This window comes from Petaurus breviceps, unplaced genomic scaffold (assembly GCF_028583685.1).
Source record: "Petaurus breviceps papuanus isolate PSGF00001 unplaced genomic scaffold, PetGlider_PUasm1.0 37, whole genome shotgun sequence".
In the NCBI taxonomy this organism is placed as follows: Eukaryota; Metazoa; Chordata; class Mammalia; order Diprotodontia; family Petauridae; genus Petaurus; species Petaurus breviceps.
In genome coordinates, this window is record NW_027186296.1 from 58,899,747 (window position 1) to 58,922,132 (window position 22,386).

Consider the following 22,386-nt stretch of genomic DNA (forward strand, 5'->3'; position numbering starts at 1 on the left):
ATATCCCACTCCCTCCAGCTATTTGATTTGATTTGATTTATGCTACTTGGAAGCAGGGCACATCACACCTATCTGTGTTTCTTCAACACCTAACACAACACTTTGCACATGATAAGAACTAATAAGTGTTTATTGAATTGTAGAAACATCCATGAGGAAGGGAATCATTAATTCATTAGCTAAACATTTTAAATGTCATACATTTTATTCTACCAGTTGAAGGATCTCTGTTTTGATTTATACTTTATATTATTTAATAAAACTCTAGTTTGGGGGATATAAGGCTAAAGAAAAAATAATTAATGAAAAGGAATTAACAATATTTTCTTGCCTTATTTGTTTGTTTTTGTCTAGGGATATATATTCAGACCATACTTTAGTGAATTGGAGGGATGGTCCTGGCCCAGAATTTGAGAGCCCCACCCTCCCTTATCCAGGTTTCTAAGCTGTAATTTAGTGAAGTAAAGTAGAGGGGAGATGATACCATTTTTCAACTGGTACTAAAAAAAAAAAGAAAGAAAAAACCTGGGGTTCCTGTGTTTGCCAAAATCTGTCTAATCCTACCTTTATAAGATGAGACTGTTCCTCTCCTCTTCTCCACATATCCCTCAGGTTCTAGGACATCATCCATTTTAGTTCAATTGTACCTGGATAAATAAGGAAGAATTTTTTTTAAATACTGTGATTTTTCTTTTAGTGATATTCCCTAGGAACTAGGCTAGAGTCAGAGACGGTGTGGCTGTAATGGACAGACTGTGCTGGATTTGGAGTCAGAGAGACCTATATTCAGATCCTACCTCAGACATTCACAAGCTATGGGGCAATGGGTGACTCCCCTAACCTTTCTAAACCTCAATTTCTTCAGCTTTAAAATAGGTTTAATGAAACCTACAGTGCCTGCCTCCAAAGGTTTACATGAGGCTCAAAGGAGAAACCGTATATATAGTACATTTTAAACTTTAAAACACTACAAGTATTTACTATTTTTATTGTTATTATTATATCTGGGATTAGCACACCCTTTCCCCCAGTAAATATACTCTATGTCCTATTTTTAGAGTAAGGAATTAGGTTATAATCTCTAATCAATATTTCGTGATGAATCCATTTTCTAAGCTGGCACCCTAATGAAGCAAGCACCACAGATGTGGAAATAAGGTGATTATGCATAGACCATGGGACAACAAATTGTCAATCTTCTTTCCTAGCATTATAACACAGGCTTACTTGGTGCTGGATATGATGAATTTCTAGGTGCCAAAGTGAATAGAGCAGCTATACTGAGAATCAGAAATACCTGAATTCAAATCCAATCTCAGATACTTATTTGCTGCATGACCTTGGACAAATCATTTAACCTCAGTCTGCCTCAGTTTCCTCAACTGTAAAATGGGGGAATAATAGCTAAAGCACTTAGCATAGTATTTGGCACATAATAGACACAGTGAGTATTTATTTTCTTCCTCCCTTAGGAGTCAGTTATTATTTTTAAGACACATTAGTTGTGGAATACAAATGGAACAGAACTCCACCACCACCCACTCCTCACCCAACAAAAAAATAGGACCTTGGCAAGAATGATTAGTCAACATAAATCTAGTCCATCTTCACTCAAAAATACTAGATCACTTTTTTTTCAGTGTAACTTTGGCAACTTCTGACATGTTAGAAACAAATGTTACTGATTTTATTCTGTATTAGGCATTCATTTTTCTGTAGTTAACAAGAATCAGATGAGTAGGACCTCTCTAGTATGCCATAGAAAAAGTATGCAGTTGGCACATCAGGTATTAAATTTCCCATGAGATGTAATAGCTAAAAATAATAGTTAATATTTATAGATTTTAGATTTACAATGTACTTTACATATATCCCATTTTACCCTCACAACAACCCTAGGAGGTAGATACTATATATACCCTTTTAAAGATAGGCAAACTGAGGCCAAGGGTAAATTATTTGCCCAGGGTCACACATGTCTAAGGCCAGATTTCACTTCAAGTCAGTGTTCTATCCACCATTCCATCTAACTTGAGGCTGATGGCAAGGAGATGAAACTTGGATTTCCCTCAAGGATACAGCGATGCTGGCCACAGAATATTTTCTAATTGTACAGATGGGGTAGAAAAGAAATGAGAGGCCATACAGGAAGGAAGGTAAGGGCTCCCAATTCATAGAGCTAACTAAAACCACAGCTTAGCACTCCCAGGATATGCAAGGTGCCAGGGGGAAAAGGAGGTTAGCTAGCAAAACCACCAAAGTATTATATGATTTCTTCCAGTTTGCAGACAGGAACCTAGATATAGGGGAGCTTTCCTTTCTGGGGAGGAGAAAGGAGGCAAGGAATAGACCCTGAGAATATTTCTAATGTTTGTTTCATTTTTTCTTCTGTTCCAATTAAATTATTTTTATTGGTTTTATGCTATAGTTTGCCTAGGTTGTGTCATTGTTAGCAGGGTCATAACTCTGTTCACTGTGCCACCTAGTTGCCCCAATACCACACTTTTTACCCAGTAATTCTGCCATTTCATAATGGATCAGAAAATATGCTACATGGTGACAAATACAAATTGTCCAATCCAAATCCAACCCTCATTTTATAGAAAAGTTAAGTGACTTAGCCAGGGTAACACAGGTAATATCAGAGATGGGATGTCAGTCCAGGTTCTGACTCCAGCACCAGTTTTCATTCTAGTAGTCTAGAGTGATTTTTAAAAAATGTTTGGGTCTAAGTGGCTTGTTTTAGAGGCATTTCATAGAAGTCTTGCTAAACACAGACTTGGTGGCACCAGTGGATCAAGGGAAGTATGAAGAGGCACCAACACCTATACTCAAATCTCATCTTGGATATTTATTAGCTGTGTGATCCTAGGCAAGTCACTTAATCACTCAATCTAATTTTCTAATATGTAAAATGGAGCTGAACGAGGTAATTAATCTCTATGATCCTATATAATCCCAGTGAATATGACTCTTGTATAACTGTATTGAACCACGTTTGCTTTGTGTGCTAGGGTGAATAGGTGCCAAGGTTACTGACATATAGGAGAAATGTTGCTCAGTGGTGGAACTAGGCCCTCATTTGGTATCCCCCAGACCGTGGCGATACAAATATTAAAAAAATGTTTCATCATGCCAGGGCCTCTTAGGGCTAGGGGAGATATAAAGTAACTGGCAAAACATGCAAGAAATTTACTGTACTTTGTGAACTTCCTGGTACTGGGACATTCCTAGATCCCCCGCAAATTAGCTAATAAACTTCCCATCGATGACAAGAAATTGTGAGCAGGTTTAAAATCCCCTTGGTTAAGGCACAATGGGCTGAGGATGGTATACAAGGCCTGGTGGGAGTGAAGGTGGAGCACAGTATTCTCCAGTATTGGTAAAAACCAATATCGTTTCAGTCTATGGGAGGGGTCTTCATTCAAGCAGCACTGTACAAGGGGCATGGGAGTTGCTACCTAACTAGCAAAGATCAAAGCAAAATGAGGCACTAATGAATGGAAAAGCACCAGATCTTTAGAGAGCCTCAGGGGCCTTTTCCTGACCTGTTGGGTATGCTTGAAGATGTAATTCCAGAAGTCACATGCTCAGATGGTTGTGGATGTTTGAAAGCCAGTTGGTCGGTATTAGAAGCCCTCAGAATGCCTATTTGAAGTTTCTGTCTAACTCCCAGAAAGAAAAGCAGCCCTCGGGCCCAGGCCAGAAGCTGATGAGACTCCTTCAGAGGGCTATGATCAGATGCAATGCCGGAGGAACAATCATGTCAACTCAACTACTTCCCCCCCCCCCCCACTCCAGAAAGGTATGTTCTCAGTGTATCTGCATCTGAGGACAGAAACTGCACCCTAGCTCCTCAGGTCTGATCCAGTGGAACCTGGAGTATAGAGATAGGGAACTTGTGGAAATGAGGAAAAGTGGTCCCCTCTTGCATGTGCCACTAAAACCTAAGTCAACCTTTTGATGAAGTCCAAGCCAGGCCTGATGACTACCAACCAACCCACTAGTGAAGTCATTTCTTAATTGGTTCAGTTGAATCAAGTTTAGCTTGTTAATATGCTTAAAGAATTCAGGAATATGGGTAGCAAACACATTAATTCATTCCTTTACGGAGTGACTTTGGACAAGCAACTTAACCTCCCTGGTTAAATACCCCTCTTTTCACCCAGTAATTCATAGGCATTTAAGAACAGAGTAGAAAACATGCTACATATTGACAAGTATAAATTGTTCAATCCAATCCAACTCTCATTTTATAGATTAAGAAACTGGGGTCTAGAGAAGTTAAGTGACTTACCCAGGGTCGCACAGGTATAATGAAGGTGTTAAACTAGGTGGTCTCTGAGGTCCTTTCCAAACTCTAAATCTATGGTCCTATATGATCCTATGACATTTTTATACCTTATTCTCTGTCTTACTGTCAGCTATTAATACCTAACCACTTATTAACTTCCTCCTAAAAGTGTGGCTCTGAAACATATTGCCTGGACAATTTAATTTCTGTATGTCCAACCAACTCTACCAAACTGTAAGTTACAGACGATCTGCAATGGGGAAAGGATTTTCCTTACATGAGAGCTCCCTAGCAGATCAAATCAGAGTTCCAAACCCTCTCTATGTATGTATTCCAAACATATAATGCAAACCTAATGAAGTTGTTTCTGAGTGACATTAGAATTTTTGTCTTACTAAAAATAAAACAATGGAAAGCAAAAAGCAAGCCAAAAGAACACTTTGCAAAGATTATATAGCAAAGGTTAACTCTGGTGAATGCCTGCTGGGTGTTTTTGTGGTAAGGTGATTGTGTACATTTATGGTCTGTCTACCTCAAAGGCTTCAGGACTCTCTGCTGACCACCATCCTCTCCCCCTTAAATTATAAAACAACACAGGTGAAGGTCCTATTAGGAATTTTTCAGTGGTTTTATTTTACACTGTGATGGCTTCCACATATAAACTGAAGTTCTCTGGGGAGATTTTGTCAAAAAGGAAGAAGATTGAACAAGCTGTCATGTATTTACAATTCAGAAAATAGTTTGTTGCTATGCCTCTGACACTTAACACAAATTACACAACTCAAACTAAGGTCTTTGGACTCCAGTGTTTCTAATTTCACCAGGGCAGCTATCTTAAATAAATTACTAATAAGGCGAACATCCAAGAGGAACCCATAATTTTGAGTTAAAATTACATTTATCAAACTATAAATATAATTACACTTCAATTTATATATTTTAAACTATTTTAAAACATTATATATTTTATGTTTTATATACATATATAGCTTCCTATTAAAATTAATTTTCCATGAAGAGAAAGCTCAAAATGCTCATGTTCAAAATGAACAGAAGTAAATACATGTCATATGTTAATTCAGAGAAACAATCTGGATTAGAGGATAGAGAGTTAGACTTGGAATCAGGAAGACCTACTGACAAGACATTGGGCATATCATTTAACTCTCAACTTCGGAAGCAATTCTCTAAGAATATAAATTATGAATGAATTTTCTCTGTCCTTGTGGCACAGTGGCTAAGAGTACTGCACTTTGAATCAGGATAGACCCGAGTTCAAATCTTATATCTGACACTTACAAACTGTGTTACCCTGAGCAAACAAATCACTTAACCTCTCCATACTTCAGTTTATTCATCCATAAAATGGGATTATTTTGAAGACCTATTTAAATGCTAGTGGTTTTAGTAGCGGTGGTGGTGGTAGTAGTAGTTGCTGCTGCTTTGGTGGAAGGAGTTCCCATACTGGAAGTTCTCCTACATTGATGAAATCACAGGTCTGTACCAACAACAAGAAGACTCAACCACAAGTCTGACTTTCAGGTTTGAAATTGATACACTTTTTTTTTTTCAAATCTGCAAGTATCGATTGGGTGGTCCTTAGGTTTTACTATTTGTATAGCAACTGAACAAGCCCGTGAAACTGAATAAGAGGGGCCATTCACAGGGTTAACTGAACTTTTTCATTAGCTGCATCGAATTCTCTTGTCCTCTGAGGACACAGTCAGTGACTGGCTGGCATGCTTCTATTCTCACTTCCCTAAATAAAGGAAATGAGGATAAAAATACCCTTTTCTTTTCTCAGGCTGTAGTTCGTTTCTGACGCTGTCTTCTTGCCTTCTCCCCACCACAGAAGTGTCAGTCATTCTCAGCATTGTCTACACAGAGTAGACACATACCGTACACTGAATAAATCTGTTTTCAAAAAAGACAAAAGGCTCTCCTGCCCTGTACTGAAGTAACACCGAAGCAACAACATTGTCTCTAATTCGGTCCGGTTAAAGATCCTCGGACCTTAAAATTTTCGGTGGAAAAGCACCTTGGGCTTTAAAGAGAGAAGTACAGCAACTTCACTATACTTGGGCCGAGGGTGGAAAACTGGGTGAGAATCGTTGATATTTCCATGGGAGAGTCAAAAACTTGTAGGGAGCCTCTCTTTTGAGCCGGACCGAGCAGAGGCAGAGCGTGAGTCTTCGCTTCCCGTGCTCACCCAGATCTAACCAGTGCGCCCGGTTGTTCCGGGGGCTTTGAGACCCTTCCCCCATTTTCTTTCACTCTTTCCCTCTCCCTTCACCTCCCCTTCCTACTTTTTCTTAAGGTGTCCCTTCCTCCCTTAAGGTCCCTGTTTCGATGGGGTGGGGGTGATTTACACCCACTGACACCCCCTTTTACTTCCTCTCCTCTCCCAGTAGACCAGAGCTGGGCAGCTTCTCCTTATACTCCCGCCCCCACCCCACCCCTTCCCCCTTTTGCATGTTAACGAACCTTCTCACACCAGCACGTGGAGGGTTAGTGGAGGGAGGGGGCTCGCCCTGCCTTGCAGTCTATCTAGTTATCTCTTGCATACTGGGCTGATCAGTTCTGGGGGGAAAATCACTTTCTTTTCACACCCCGCCCCTGCCTCCTCCAGTCTCTCGTAGACATGCAGCTGAAAAGGATGCAGGACTCCCCGAACTGCAGCTGAACCGGGGGGCGGTTGGGCTGGGGGTCGGGGAGGGAGGGAGGGGTCGAGCTCCCAGCCCAGCCGCAGAGAATTTAGTGGGGAGAGGAGGAGTGGAGGGGACTACGCCCCGAGGCGGCCGACCCTCCCTCAATCCCTTCGGGTCAAAGGATCGGTTCCCTTTCACCCTCTCCTCACCACCACCCCCCGTGGGCCGGAGGGGCCCATGCAGCCGTTAAGGTAAGAGTGCAGAGTCGGGAATTGTAGAGGGTGAGGCAGGAAGAGAGTGGGGTGCACAGGGGAGGAGGGAACTCCTTCCTCACTCTGTCCCGACCCTCCCAGAACCAAGTCACCTTGGAGAGATAGGAGTCGTCTTCACCTCTCTCCCAGTTTGCTGACATCCCCTACGGTAGTGTATTCCACTCTAGGGTTCTTATCACAGCCTCTCCCGCCCGCAGCCCAGGCACCCCATGCACTTCGGTTTGGGGTTTGGTTTTTTTAATTTTCCTTGATTTGTTTGATTGCTCTAGTTAGCTTTTTAGTTCTTGTCATTAAAGTTTTTGTGGGGCAGAGTTCTCTCTACCCCCCAAAAAGAATTCCCCTTTAGCAGTCGGTCACGATTGGAATAGACCCTGGGTATAGCTCTTGTGCTTATATTGGTGGGCTGGTTCTTCTCTCCACTTATGCTCCATGATGTGTGTGCATGTGTGTTCATATGGGCATGTGTCTTGGTTTTGTTGTCTCGTACACTACCGGTTTTGCATTGGGGGCTGCTTCCGCACACCTCGAGTTTGCAACAGTCTGCTCCTTGAAAACCTCCTCGAGCCTGACTCTCCCGCGGGAAAACCCAATTGGCTGGTCCGTTGCTGGCCCCAAACTTTCAATCTTGCTTGCATTAAGCCCATTCATTTTGCTACAAAAATACCCGAGAGGTGGCAGGGGGGCGGTGGGGCGGTGGGGTGGTGGTTGGTGGTCGGTGTTGGGTGAATTCTGTCCAGAATGCTGTCAGTAGTTTCATCTGGGAACCCTCTTCTAGGGTTTCCATCCTGTCCTGGCTGGGGAGGTGGGACTTTGGTCGCTTGCGAAGGTATCAGCTAGAATCTTTGCTGTCGCAAAACTGTAACAAGTTCTATGGCCTTATGGGATCATGTCTGTCAAGGCTTCTGCTGCTGAGTATCGCGGGGCAGTGCATCTCAAACGTCTCATTTGCTAATTCCCAGGTTAGCGCTGTTAGTGGAGAGGGTGGGGGTTGGGAGGAACAGGTGTACTTAGGGTACTGGGCAAAAGTTGGGAGATGCTTTGATATGATCCTTGATTGTAGCGTGTTGGAATAATTGCATTGCATTTGCTAAGAGGTAGAATCAATTTTCCCCAAATTGAGGTTTTAATGGGAGCTTGTGAGCTGCTATTATGTCGTGTGATTTAAGGTGGCATTGGATTGCATTTATTTTATAAATTGAATATTTCGAAAAAGGATTAGGGAAAACAGCTCCATCTAGTGGAAATAATGAGCCATAAATTCCTTTTAATAATATGTCTGACACCTCCATGTCCTCTCTCAAAGTAGGCACTACAGAGAATAGACACTATGTTCGAATGAAAACTAATAGCCTGGTCCAGAAATAGTGGGTTTCAATTTTGATATTTTCTCAAAAAGTCTAATTCATTTGAGTAAATATCCTATATTCTGCCAAGATGACATCTTCTAGCCAAGAATCACAAAGGAATATGAAACGATATTGTACTTTAACAGTCCAATACTTAGGGACACAGACTGTGGGTTTACAGTAGTAGTCCTTTGTGCCCTATCATTTGGCTTTAGGATTCTGAGGGGGAAAATTAATTATGGCCATCATAAAAAGCAACTATCTTCATGCCAATCTGCTAGGGGGCTTATAGAATCTGAACCTAATGCTTTCCACTTTTAATATATAACAGAGCAATTTTCATTTTCAGTTTGAAACAGGTTACATTTGGAATTCTTTATCTATTCATCATCTTTTTTCATCTATTCATCTTCATCAATTACTTCATCATCTACTTAAGAAACTTGTAGGAAGACTTAAGGGGTAGATAAGGGAAAACAATAGGAGTTCTTGCCATTTTATGAAGAAAACAATCTCTTTAAAATAACAAAGTAAATACCTTTGCAATATAATAATTGTAGTTTTCTACCTTTTTTCAGCTTTTTCTCCTATTGGTTGCATGCTTAATAATGAGCAAAATTTAACTGCCATACTTGGTTAAGGTGGGGGGGGGGGCGGTTGCTGCTAAGGAATTTGTCAGAGGAATACAAACTCAAATATTTTGCAGGATGAAAAGGAGAACAAAGTCTCTGGTTGGGTAGATACGATATTTGGACCGGATTGAACATTCTCCTGTAATTACATTTTAATGCCCTCTTTTGAAGAAGATGGTATTAACAATGAGTTGGACTCTCTCCTATTTAGAAAGGCATGTCAGAATCAGAATCATGGACAGAACCTAACACTCTTTCCCAATCTGATCCACAATTAAGTGTTTCTCTTGCTTATACTATAAAAGGCAGGCAGGTCAATTGGATCATATCAAGTATGCAATATAAGAAATATTAAAAATGAGCCCTACTCTCAAGACACAATTTAACAGGGTAGAACAGAAAAAAATAAATTAAAATATTCAAAAATAATAAAACAATATAAAATACGCACAAAAAATTGTGGGGTTTTTTTTATCACTTCACTGAAATTCTGAAGGGTTTACTGTCTTTGAAGTCAATTGTAATAGAACTTGACATTTAAGAAATATCCCAGATGGGAATAACAGATAGAAAAGTGTTGTTCTATCTTCCCTAAATGGAATTGTAACTGAAGAAGGACTTAGAGCTCTCATACCTGACTTTGCACATTAAGTTGTTCAGATCAGATCCACCTTTCTCTTTCTTTTGACAGTTTGAAGGGATCAGTCTCACCGTTCCACCCTATAGCAACAAAGTGCCAAAAAGAACAGTGAGTGGGACATTTTCCACTAGGTTCAAGAAGAACTGTGCTGCCCCAAGACTATATATACAGATAAGATGGCAGGTACATCTATAACTCCACTACAAACTTATATAACTTTTAAAGGGCTAGGTAGTCATTTATCCCAGACTTTTCCTCTGAAGGGAAAACTCACTAAATTAGTATAGTAGAATCCATTAAAAAAAAAAACAGATGTGAGAAGACATAGATATAATCCTCATGATACAAGAATTCTGGATTTTATGAGGCTATAAAAGGAATATTAGGAAAAATGAAGTATGCATGATATTTTTTAAGCTGTCATTACAAATCTAAAGCTATTTTGCTAGTTTAGGAGCATAAAAAATAATCCGGATTGTGTATAACTTAGTTTGACTACTAAATTTTGAGTTTATTAAACTTAAAAGCATCATTATACAGATAATTATAATTTTTTTACTGTTAAGTGTTTTATTTTGTGACAAATGGAGCTGCAAGTTGCAAGTTAAAATAATCACCTTTCCATTTGATTAAAAACAATCCCTACAGCCTTAGTACAAAGTCAGTGCTTAGTCAACATTTGTTTGATTGAATCTAGTTTAGTTTTTGCCACCTTGTAAGTAGGCAAATCCTTGAGAACAGAAGCCATAAACATTATGGAAAAGCAAAGGAAGTTGTTATGGGTATTGGACTTAGTATTTTCCATAATGACAAGCAGATACAGAAATGAATCCTTTTTAGAAAAAGAGCTGAGGTAGAAAGGAGGAAAATAAAACTCAAAGTGATTGATTTGTCATATGGAAATTAATACAATCACTCTTATTTTCTGAGCTATCATTGTCACCTGTTTCTGCTCCTTCTGATGCAACTTTTATCTGAAAATTAAAGATTTCCCCATATTGAAGTAAATTTATATGCCCATACCATCATTTATTAAGTGCCCACTCTATGCCAGGCATTGTACAAAATACTATCTAATCCATACAACAGCTAGTTCAAGTTAATTTATTGTTACTAGACATAAACTAACTTCTATCACAAGTAGGAACAAATAGAAAAATTTGAATCAGGAGAGAAACATAAGTAGAAATAGGATGAAAAGACCCTGTCACTCCATGGCAGGAGGGATGTAATTGGCTTAAACCCTGACTGACTGTATCCTTGAACTAAATGCCTATAAGTACTCTCCAGTGTCCAGCATTTGAAAGTGGCTCACCAACATTAAGCCCCAAATGTCTCCATTTGTTTTGACATGTAATAAAATGCAGTAGTAAAAATTGGCTAATAAGTTGTGCAATTACAATTGTGTTTTTTAAATAAAAACCTTACTTTTCCTTTTTCTATAATTGTAAATAGTTTTTGTTTTAAAAAATGATTTTAACTACTTGAATCATTTGGTAAGGAATATCTGAAAAAAAAGTGTAATCTTACAATGGGAGTATGAGTTAAAGAGCTGGGTTTTAGGTCCAGCTGAACTATCTATCACCCAACTGAGTGATCTTATGCAAATCACTTAGAATCATGGAACTTTAGAGTGAGATGGACCTTAGAGATAATCTAGTTGACCTCTTATTTTAAATAAATAAACTGAGGCCCAATTACTTTAATTGGCTTGTTCAAGTCAGTCACCAATCATTTATTAAGTACTTACTATGTGCCAAGCACTCTACTAAGCACTTGGTCACAGACATAATTGGTGCTAAAGCTAAAATTAAAATCAAGCATCCTTTGATTGCTTTTCTAGGCAGTCCTTTTTTTACATACTATGATAAGCAACCTCTCATCAATTTCCTTAACTCAAAAATAGTTAAACCTATTATCTATGGTCTCTTCTAGCTGTGATACATACGCTATGATTCAGGAACTGGCTTTAGAATTTTCAGGTAGTTTTGTTAATGAATCCATACTATGTCCTCATCAGATATTGTATTCTTTATCCTTCCATAGATGCTGTTCTTTCCTGAAGCTTTTTTTTTTTTTAGCAGACTCTCAAAAGACATTTCTAGTTTATCCCAGCAGAGTTTATGGCACCATTGTATTCTTTGTATTCTTAACTTTTTGAAGACAGACCTACCAATTTTAGGGAGTAGCTTTAACTTGCTTCATCAAGTATTTTGCCCAGCTGTAGTTTTCTTAGAAGGTGTGCATGTAATCACTGAATCTTAGGATTTCAAGAGACCTCAAAATACATGGAGATAATGTGATAATAGATGTAAAGAACTTTGCACACTTTAAAGGACTATATAAATGTCAGTTGTTATTACTAGGAGGAGAAGGAAGAGGAATAGCAGCAGTGGTGGTGGTGGTAGTAGTGGTGGTAGTAGTGGTGGTAGTAGTAGTAGTGGTAGTAGTAGTAGTAGTAGTGGTAGTAGTAGTGCTAGTGGTAGTAGTAGTAGTAATCATCCACAGTCACCAGACCTCCACTCTGGTGATGGCTTCGTTCCCTGAGCTTTCTACTGTATTTTGGCTGAGCTCAAACAATGTTTATAAGAGCCTTACATGTATGTGCTGGAAAATGTTTAACAATTCGGAACTCCTCTTTGCCTCTCTAGATGGACAGATAGATAGATAAACATAGACACACATATACGTATATAAAATCAATAAAACAGCAACTTTCAAGCCCTGATTTGTTCATTGCTACTTTCTGAGGTGTAAATACTCATCATGAAAATTTAACAATGGGCTCTGTGAGCTGGGTAGAAAGGGCTCCTGCATACCCCTAGTAAGTAAACCACTATTTGGACAGTAATACTTACTTCAATATCTGCTACAAGTGGTTATCCTTCCTTTGGCTGAAGAACTCGAGTGAAGGAGCACCTACCAGTTCCCAAGGCAGTCCAACCTGATGATGTCATTAAAAAGCAAGGCTAGTCCCTAGGATATACAATAGGATGTATATCCTATTATAATAATAGGTGATTCATTATGGTTTTCCGTGGTACTTTTATTTTTTTTTCGATTGTCATTACTGTCTTCTCTAAAACAATATATTCTACTCTACAGTATGTATATCTTTTTCATTGCTTCTGTTTAAAAAAAACTGGTTCTGCTGTTATCATAAAGTTAATGATTCTTTTCCCCATACACATTTATCTATCCGCCTATAACCACTGAAAGACACATTGCTTCATTGATTCTTCCTTGTACAAATTCCATGACCTGTTCATATTCCAAGTCCAAAAGAGGTTTGTTCAAAGAATGTCTACATGGCAAATGGAATGATGGCCCTGGTAATTTTAAGACTTCCTGCAAGCATGCATTTTTAGTTATTGATAGCAATCCAGAGGAATAAATTGCTCTTGCAAGAACCATCTTATATTCAACCCTGTGTTTGTACATTCTAATAACATTTGGAAATGCATACTTCATTCAACAGTACTTGAAAATTATTTATGTTCTCTCCCCTTCAAAATAACTTATAGTGTGGGAATGCATCTGTATGTTAAAAGTTGATGTCATATTGCTGAGGGAGGAAAAAAAATAGAAAAAAAGCACAGATTTAGTGATGACACCTACTCACTGTAAACTAGAAGTGCCTTTGTGGCCCAGAAAATCTCTCAGTGTATTGTTAACATTAAAGAGGTGATTTAACCACTGGAAATCCATAACCTTATCCTATGGAATTAGTGAAACCAATGACAGTTTGTATAGATTATCAAAATATGCTACAAGAAAATATTCAATTCAATACACATTAAGTTCTTATTATCGAAATAAATTAATATGATTATTCCAAATTTCAATAGATATCTTTCAATAAGGAAGCATAATTTCATAGCTTCTTTGCTCTTTCTAGTGGCAAGAATATGAACATCTAGGGATCAGAGGATACAAGTTCAAAAACAGGTTCTGCTAGTCAGAGGACCTTGGACAAATCTCTTTACACCACCACCCATCCTCAGTTTCATTGTCTGTAAAATGAGGGGGTTGGAGTAGGTGATCTCTAAGGATTCTGCTAGCTCTAAATCCTATGATACTATGAATCTCAAGGTTATAGGACCAAGAAAGATCAGGTTTCAGCTTCCTTTCACCAACGAAACCTTTAGACTTTTCTCTCTCTCTTTTTTTTTTTTGGCATGCATATTTTGAGCAAGGAAGCAAGTACATACAAATTTCTAGTGAAATAAGTGAATGCTTCTTTTAGTATATACTCAATTTCCAGTTCTGTCATACCAAAATATCAAGATAGAAAAGTGTCTACCAACCTGGAAATTAAAAATGAGAAAGAGGAATACCACAAAATTGCACAAAATTTTTTTTTCTCTTATGAAAATGGCCATGTAACCTGGTGGCAGAAAAGAATTGGCCTTTGTAGGAGAGGAATCCATTTTGTTTGTCCTCAGTATACTAGAATCATAATAAGCTGAAATTGTAACTACTCAGATAGATTTGTGATCTGACCAATTTAGAAGTTCCCTAAAGTGTTGCAGATTGCAACCTACCCATCCCTGTCATAACAAGCTCTATAGATTGTCCAAATATATTCATGTCATAATCTGGGCCAGGGGTGGGGCACCTATGACCTCAAGGCCATGTGACCTCGAGTTCACAGGTGCCCCACCCCTGAATTCTGGACAATAGACATTCTTTATCTACTTGAGCTTACCCCTATGGATAGCAAAACCAAACTTTTAAGTGGTTACAGATCTCCTCAAGTATGCTCTGCAGTGTGTTCTAGGCCTGATTCAACCTCAGTCAGTCAACAAGCATTTATTCAACTCTTAAGATGTTCCAGTCATAATACTAAGTGCTAGGGATGCAAAGAAAATCAAACACAGTCCCTGCCCCCAGATAGTTTAGATTCCAACAGATACTGTATATAGTTTTACATACAAAATTTCCTCTTGCATGCTTTTTAAAAATCATTTTCTAGAAGTAAAGCTTCAAGAATAACAAGAACTGGGGCAGCCAGGTGGTGCAGTGAGTAAGAGCACAGAGACTGGGGATCGGGTCCGGCATCAGATACTTGGCACCCACACAAAAAATAACTGGCCATGTAACCTTGAGCAAGTTACTTAACCCCAATTGCTAAAAAGAAAAGAATAACAAGAACTTTTATCGGTCCTTCAATGGACATGCAATATCAGTTTCCATTATTACAAATGAAAATCTATCCATTTCCTCATATTCTTGTTGAAATCTTTCTGTAAATTCACAATAGAACAAGTACCTAAGGCACTAGGTGCCTCCCTTTAGTTCTTTGAGTATTTCAAAAACCAATGCAATAACTAGGTTATCCATCCTTCATTGCTCATTCTTGATATATTACCACTTTACCTCCTATTTTGTCATACATGGCCATGATGATGCCTTTCACAACTCTTCTCATGTCAACTGTTATTGGTAATATGTTGGAACCTACTCACACCCACTGTGTGCCTTTTCCTTACCCTTGCAGTCACTTTCTAATTGTGATTTTTCTTAGACTAGAGTGTTCCACAATTTATGCCAGATAGCACAAGTGGGAGAATATATAGGACCTAAGCATACTTATTCTAAAGAATAATTGCATCATCCAAAATGTTTCCATTTTTGTAGGGAAGGATGTTTGGGAGTAAGAGATAAACAAAGTTCTTGGGCAAATGAAAAAAGAAAACAAGAAGGAAGAAAACGTTTATTAAAGTGCTTATTATGTGCCAGGCACTATTCTCAATGCTTTACAGATATTGTATCATTTGATCCTCATAACCCTGTAGGGTAGGTGCTACTATGGTTCCCCATTCCATAGTTGAAGAAACTGAGGTTAAATGACTTTCCCAGAGTCACACAGATAGTGTCTGAGGCTGGGTTTTAATTCAAGTCCTTATGACTCCAGACTCAGCGTTCTATCCACTATACCACCTGCCTGACTTCAGATTTTTCATTAAATCTTCTGCAGCTTCACATTTATAAATAGCACCAACATGTTAATGAGAGTTGCACTATATCTCACTGTGTAATGGCAGACATAATTTGAATAGAAGTTTGAATCTTAAGATGTAGAGAAGGTTTGTCTCATCTGATAAGGGACTTTGAAATCTGCCAAATACAAAAATTCTCTGTCACACTTCTTTTTTCTGTAGTACTTTTTTCTTTCTAAAATTACTTTTTATTTAACTGTGAACTTCTTTTTTCCCAATAGGATGAGAGATCCTTAAAAGTAAGAACTATTTGATTTTCATCTTTGTTTTTCCAGCCCTGGGCTAGCACACTGCCTTTCATATGTTTGTGGAATTGAATAGTTGCAGCTTATTACAGATGCTAAATTTTTTTTCCCAAGAATTTTAACAATTCCCACTGGCTTGTATTGACTTGAGTAAATATATATATCTACCCTGTTACTCAGTTCCATATTAGTTGAATAGCATTTTGCCTACCGAGACAGACATTTGCTCTTCCCTATACATTCCTCTCTTCCCATTCTTCTCTCAGAGCCCTCCCCCCCCACACACACACACATAGCTAGCTAGGGAATCTTCTGTATTTTAGCTCTGCATTAGCCATTCTAAACAATTTTGAATGTGATGAATAACATGGCTATCCATTCTTCTTGCTAAATGTCTGTGGTATTTAAGCTTGGCACTAACATTGTTCGCTAATCCAAATACTCCAGAACTCTTCTGGTTGAGATACACATAAACTCACTGTCATTTAAAACAATTGCTATGAGTAGATAAACAGGTCAGAGGTAGTTATAATCCCAAGAACATATCAGAATGGTGCTAGGTAAATACTGCGTATCTATCATCTCAATGGTTTAAATGGAAATCCATGGTATCTTTATGAGTATAAAATGTACTAGGTGCTGGATGTGGTAACATTAAAGATTATATGATATTATTCAGTGCTTAAGAGTTTTATGGTGTGGTTTCATAAACTGTGTAGGAAGTGTGCCATAGTAGCTAGAGAGTTTGCCTTGGAACCAAAAAGACCAGAATTCAAGTCCTTCTCTGACCATATTGGTTTTGTGACCCAAGACAAGTCATTTACTTCTCTAGACAGCTCTCTAAGACTATGAAATTGTAGAGAAAGTGCCAGCAAGCATTGGTAGTAAGAGTTTCTCTAACTGGAGTTATCCATATCAATGACGTGGGTAAAAAAATAAACCTATTATTATATATTATAGAAGAATTTCATATTTATCATCTAAAACATAAACTCCCAGTCTTAAAATGATGGTTTATATTTGCAACAATTTTCCCCCTGAGGAAATCCAGAAACTTTGCAAGTGAAATCATATGTACCCCCTAAAGATAGTTATATACTTTCTTACCTTAATAGTTGAATAAGTTGGAGAGGAAAATGAGTGTCCCAAACTAATTAGTCACTGAGCAAAGGATATTTCAGTGGAGCTGTTGAATCGTGGAACTGGAAGAGAACTTCTAATCCAACTAACCCCATTATTTTTCGGACGAGAAATCTCAGACCCAGAAAGGTAGTGACTTGCCAAGTTCACAGCTAGGACCAGATAGATCCCAATCTCCTGAATTATAACTCAGTGTTCTCTGTTACACCATACCAACTCTCACATCTTTGAAACTTTTATCTTAATTCTCTCAGCCAATCAATCATCACATATTTATTACATGCTCTGTCCCAGAATTGTAATTGTGCAGGATACAAAAGAAGGCTAAGAAATGGTCCCTGCCCCCAAGGAGAATCTAATTGGTACATACTGGAAGCAGTATTAATATCTTTGAGAGCCTTCCAATTATTTTTTTTTCTTTTTTAAGAAGACACTTACTGTAATATAGATACCTAGAAGGGAGAAGAGTATGTAAAATGAACACTAATGGGAACCTCATTCAGCTTATCATGATAGGTGTGTGGGAAGACTATCCCCGGTGTACAACATCATCTGTTTATTACTGCTAAGATATATAAATTTACCTTAGACTTTTTTATGCTTTTTTAAAGCTTTTAAAGGTTAACTAAGAGTTACTGTCTTGTGGTAGGTACTGCTGAGTTTGTTACAAAGTTAACTGTAACTCATTCTTATAATACCCAGTCACTACTCTCCTCTCACTATAGAACTGTCCTGTACATTGTATCTGTGGTGCTGCCAAATTATCTTCCTAACTCAATTCAATAAACCTTTATTAAGCATTACATCACCATGGAGATAATATGTAAAGCCTTTGGAGTAGAAAAGCTTGCTAAACTAGAGGATATAGAGAAAGTAAAGAAGATGCCTGTATTTAGGGGATGGAAGTAGGAATCGAAGCAAATAAAGGAAAGAGAAAGTGAGTGGTCAGAGATATAGAGAGAATCAAATATTTGAAAGGTTATTCATGGAAGAGTGATTAACTTATTCTCTTTGGTTCCAGAAGGCAGATCTAGGAGCAATGAATAGAAATTAGGAAGAGGCAAATTTAGGTATGATATGAGGAAAATACTTTTTACCCATTAGAGCACCTTCAGAGTCAAATGGGAGGTGTTGAATTTCTGTTCACTTGGCGTCAAACCTTAAAGACTGAATGACCACTCTTTAGTATGTTATAGTAGGGATACTTTTTCAGGTATAATCTGGAGCAGATGACCACTAGGATCCCTTGCAATTCTGAAATTGTTCTTCATTGAGAGTGAAATATCACAGGGGTCAAGATACGAGTCAGTTTCTAGAAGGGAGAGGGAAAGATAGTCAACAGTATTAAAAATTGCAGAGAGATTGAAGAGAAAAAGAGTTTGGTTTTTTTAAAGATATCTATATTTGGTAATAAAGAGACCATTGATGACTTTGAAATAGAAATTTCAGTGGTGGAATGGAAGCAGAATTGCAGGGGATTGACAATTCAGTTGATGAAGGTGTCTTCCATAGGTTGTACTTCCCTTAGTTTTGACAGTGAAGAAGAGAGAGAAAGAGAGGGAGAGAGAGAGAGAACGAGAACAAGACCTTGATAGCATATCAGGGTGAACAGCAGTTTTAGGATGGGAAACACAAACATTTGTAAGCAGCAACAAAAGAATGAATGGTGAAGATTAAAGAGAGAAGAAATAGCTGCTGAAGCATGCTTCTGGAGGTTGTAGGAAAGAATAAACTCAAGGTCTCAAGAGGAGGAATTAAGTTTGCAATGGTGACCTCTTCATCATCTAAGGGTAGCTGTATATTAGAAAGTTTAGGTGAAATTAAAAAAAGAACATTTTAAAGGTATAAAGAAGGGCAATTAGGGATCTTTTATCATTATCTTTACCTTATCAGTAAAGCAAAAAATATGGTTAACCACCAAATGAGAAGTAGATTTAGGGAACTGAGGAAAACAGAGAAGATTTAGAAAAGTCTCAGTGGCACTATGTGATTGGGAGCTCATAGGAAGAGAATCAGAGGATCTCCTTTCCATGGCAGTGAGGGACTCCGATGAGGCATAAGTGAGTCGTGGACCCAGTCACCATGGTTTCATTACCTCCTTCCACAGCCCTTGGTAATTCAGGAACAGGAATGGAAAAGGTGGGTGTCTGGAGTTACTAAGTGTTGTGAATGGTAGTATGACACTATATGATTGGTATTTCAAAAGTATAATGGGTATTCAGTGGTGAAAGCAATGTTGAAATGGCAAAGTATTGGATTAAGACTGGGTAGGGATATAAAATGAAGCCAGAAAAGGGGAGATATACTATGAGAAAAGAACCAATCAAAAAAATCTGAAACTCAAAATCTTTAAAACAAATGTTTAAAAATTTGTTTTTTACATGCAACTGGGAAATAAGATATACAGGTACTGGGGTATAGAAACCTATGTTGCCCTGCTAGAAAGTTAGGGGGATGATGGAGGAGGATATAAGAGAGAACAGATTAGGGGAAAGGGTATTCAGTAGGCTTGCTATTTTGGGGTGGGGTAGGGGAAAGACGGGGAGAAAAATTGTAACTCAAAATCTTGTGGAAATGAATGTTGAAAACTAAAAATAAATAAATTAAATTGAGAAAAGAACCAATCAAGAGACCACAAATCAAGATTAGGGAGAACATATTTAGAAATGGGGGAGCTGGCAAGTTGGAATGGCAGTAGATTGTGGTCAGGTAATGTAAATTCAAAATTTAAGATCTTGGAGGTTTTGAATGATGCCAAAGTATAAGATGTGGCCACCCTCACAGGGTGATGAAGTAGAGTGGGAAATTGAGTAATAGGGAGGTTTGTGTGTAAAATGTGTCCTTAGTGTAAATGCTCAAGTCACGATTATCCAAATAATATTGACCTCCCTGAGGGTGGCTATAGGGAGTGGAATAGAGGGAAAGATTGTAAGACAAGTGTCATTGAGAAAGATGGAAAAGTATACAGACAGCTATGTGACCTTATCTTTCATTACCATCTTGTACAGATTTTCACTCCAGACAAACTGATCTACTTATCACTACTATTAATAGAGATACAATGATTTACCAGGCTTGAACACATGGATCATTCAAATGGAGGCTAGAAAATCAAAAGCACTTTAAAAAAAAATCTTCTATTCCCATAGCATTATATGTGCTTAAAGAGCTTTTGAATGTATTATTTGTTTCCACAAAATAACTCTGGAGAAGAGGAAGTTCTATCTTTTTTGACAGAAAGGCAAACCGAGACTCAGAAAGATTATATTATATGTACAATAGTAATACAGAATTTAGAATCAATATCATCTAAGACCTACCTACTCCAATATTGCAGACTTTTTTTTACCCCAATGCAGTGTGCAGATGCATTTCCTTAGGTGGAAAGTAAAATAACATTCTCCTACTTGGATGGAAGATGTAGAACAGACTTTTAAAATTTTCTAATTTTTCTTCTTAGACAAATGAATTTGAGTAAATGAAAAACGTGTTAATTTTTTTCATCTGATAAACCTATCAGGTGCATTAGAATGTTTTGAAATGCTGGTCCTTTACACATTGAGTAACACATTGAGCTACTTCAGTTTTTGCAAGTGGTATTTAATCATTTCTATAGATTCTTACTATAACAGTATTTTAGTGTACAGTATAAATGAAAAATTGGTTAGTGCTATTATTTACTGTATGTAATAGAGTCTATATTCATATGTAGTATAATATAGTCTGAGCAGCATGGCAAAGTGGATACCGCCACATTATGTAGCAACAAAGAACATCCTGGGTTCAAGTTCTGCCTTTGACATACTGGCTACACGACTCTAGACAAGTCATTTAACCTTTCTGTTGACCTAGCCTACAAACTGTCATATAGAGACCTCACACAGAGCAAGCACTCACATAGTGGTCAGAAAAATTTATACAAGGACACTCTAAAGGTCTTTTTTAAGAACTTTGGAATTGATTGCATGGCATGGGAGACACTGGCGTAGGACTGCCCAGCATGGTATGGCTTCATCAAATAAGGTGTTGTGCTCTACAAGCAAAGCACAATTGAAGTAGCTCAAAAGAAATGTGAGATGTGAAAATTTATAGAATCCACCCCAAATGTTCACATGAACTATTTGTGCCCAACCTGTATTAGAGCGTTCTGAGCTCCTATTGGTCTGATCAGCCCCAGTCCAGACATGCTCTAACTTGATTCTAACCTAGTGATGTCATTTTGGTCCTCTCTGAGAAGGAATGACAACAACCTGACTGAGTCAATTCTCTAAGACATACAGAGAAGGTGCTAGCCTGCATTGGTAGAGTTGAATTTTCTCATCTGGGAGTTCCCTATATCAGTGAAACCAAAAGGCCTAGTGTGTATCCCAGTAATAACCTAGAGAAGTAGTAAGACAATGTTTAGGCCTGGAGACATGAGGAACTATGTTCAGATCTTGTCTCTAACACTTAATAGCAGTGAGAACATAGTCACAATGTCTCAGGAAGCCCCTCAGGATTATCTAATAGTTGAACATATATACTTCTTCAGAGCAAAGACGTTTTTGTGTTTCGATCCCAGTGTCTAACTCTATAGTAGTCATTTAAAATAAATGTTTATTGGATTAGATTGGATTGTTGTTTTAGTAATTTGTCAGTCATGTCCAACTCTTCACGACCCCACTTAGGGTTTTTCTTGGCAGTGATAATGGAGTGGTTTTCCCATTCCCTTCTCCAGCTCATTTTACAGAGGAGGAAACTGAGGCAGTTGGGGTTAAGTGACTTGCCCAGGGTCACACAGCTAGTAAGTGTCTGAGGCCAGATTTGGAGTCAGGAAGATGAGTTTCCCTGATCCAGACCCAGCATTCTATGCACTATGCCACCTAAACTGAATTGTTTCTACTAAATTATCAGGGTTTCATTTTACATTGGTGGAAATTTCAACCCTCTGATACATTGACATATTTATGTCTATACTATGTAGATTATGTACTACCATTTTATTGTATGTGTTAACATATTAATCACAATCTGGAGACACTATATGGCATATGTTTAATAAATATACTGAGCAAGGGATAGCTAGGTGGTGAAGTGAATAGAGCACTGGCCCTGGAGCCAGGAGGACCTGAGTTCAAATGCAGCCTCAGCCACTTAACACTTACTAGTCATGTGACCTTGGGCAAGT

At 38.1% G+C, this 22,386-nt stretch overlaps 1 protein-coding gene and 1 long non-coding RNA gene across 6 annotated transcripts in view; one reads left to right on the plus strand and one right to left on the minus strand.

Moving 5' to 3' along the window:
* Positions 1-8,894, minus strand: part of LOC138169232 (uncharacterized) — a 30,646-nt gene extending 21,752 nt beyond the window's left edge. For 2 of the 4 annotated variants that reach the window (XR_011170300.1, XR_011170301.1), the window contains exons 1-2: positions 7,307-8,894; positions 565-647 (exon numbers count right to left, since the gene is read on the minus strand). This is a non-coding gene — a long non-coding RNA (uncharacterized lncRNA). Of the gene's footprint in view, positions 1-564; positions 648-6,778; positions 6,933-7,306 lie in introns of those variants that run through there. The other 2 variants (XR_011170299.1, XR_011170298.1) reach the window with 2 other exon arrangements.
* Positions 6,936-22,386, plus strand: part of RGMA (repulsive guidance molecule BMP co-receptor a) — a 53,126-nt gene continuing 37,675 nt past the window's right edge. The window contains exon 1 of one of the 2 annotated variants that reach the window (XM_069098515.1): positions 6,936-7,193. In XM_069098515.1, coding sequence (XP_068954616.1) covers positions 7,180-7,193 — 14 coding nt within the window. In that variant the 5' untranslated portion in view covers positions 6,936-7,179. Of the gene's footprint in view, positions 7,194-7,220; positions 7,363-22,386 lie in introns of those variants that run through there. The other variant, XM_069098516.1, reaches the window with a different exon arrangement.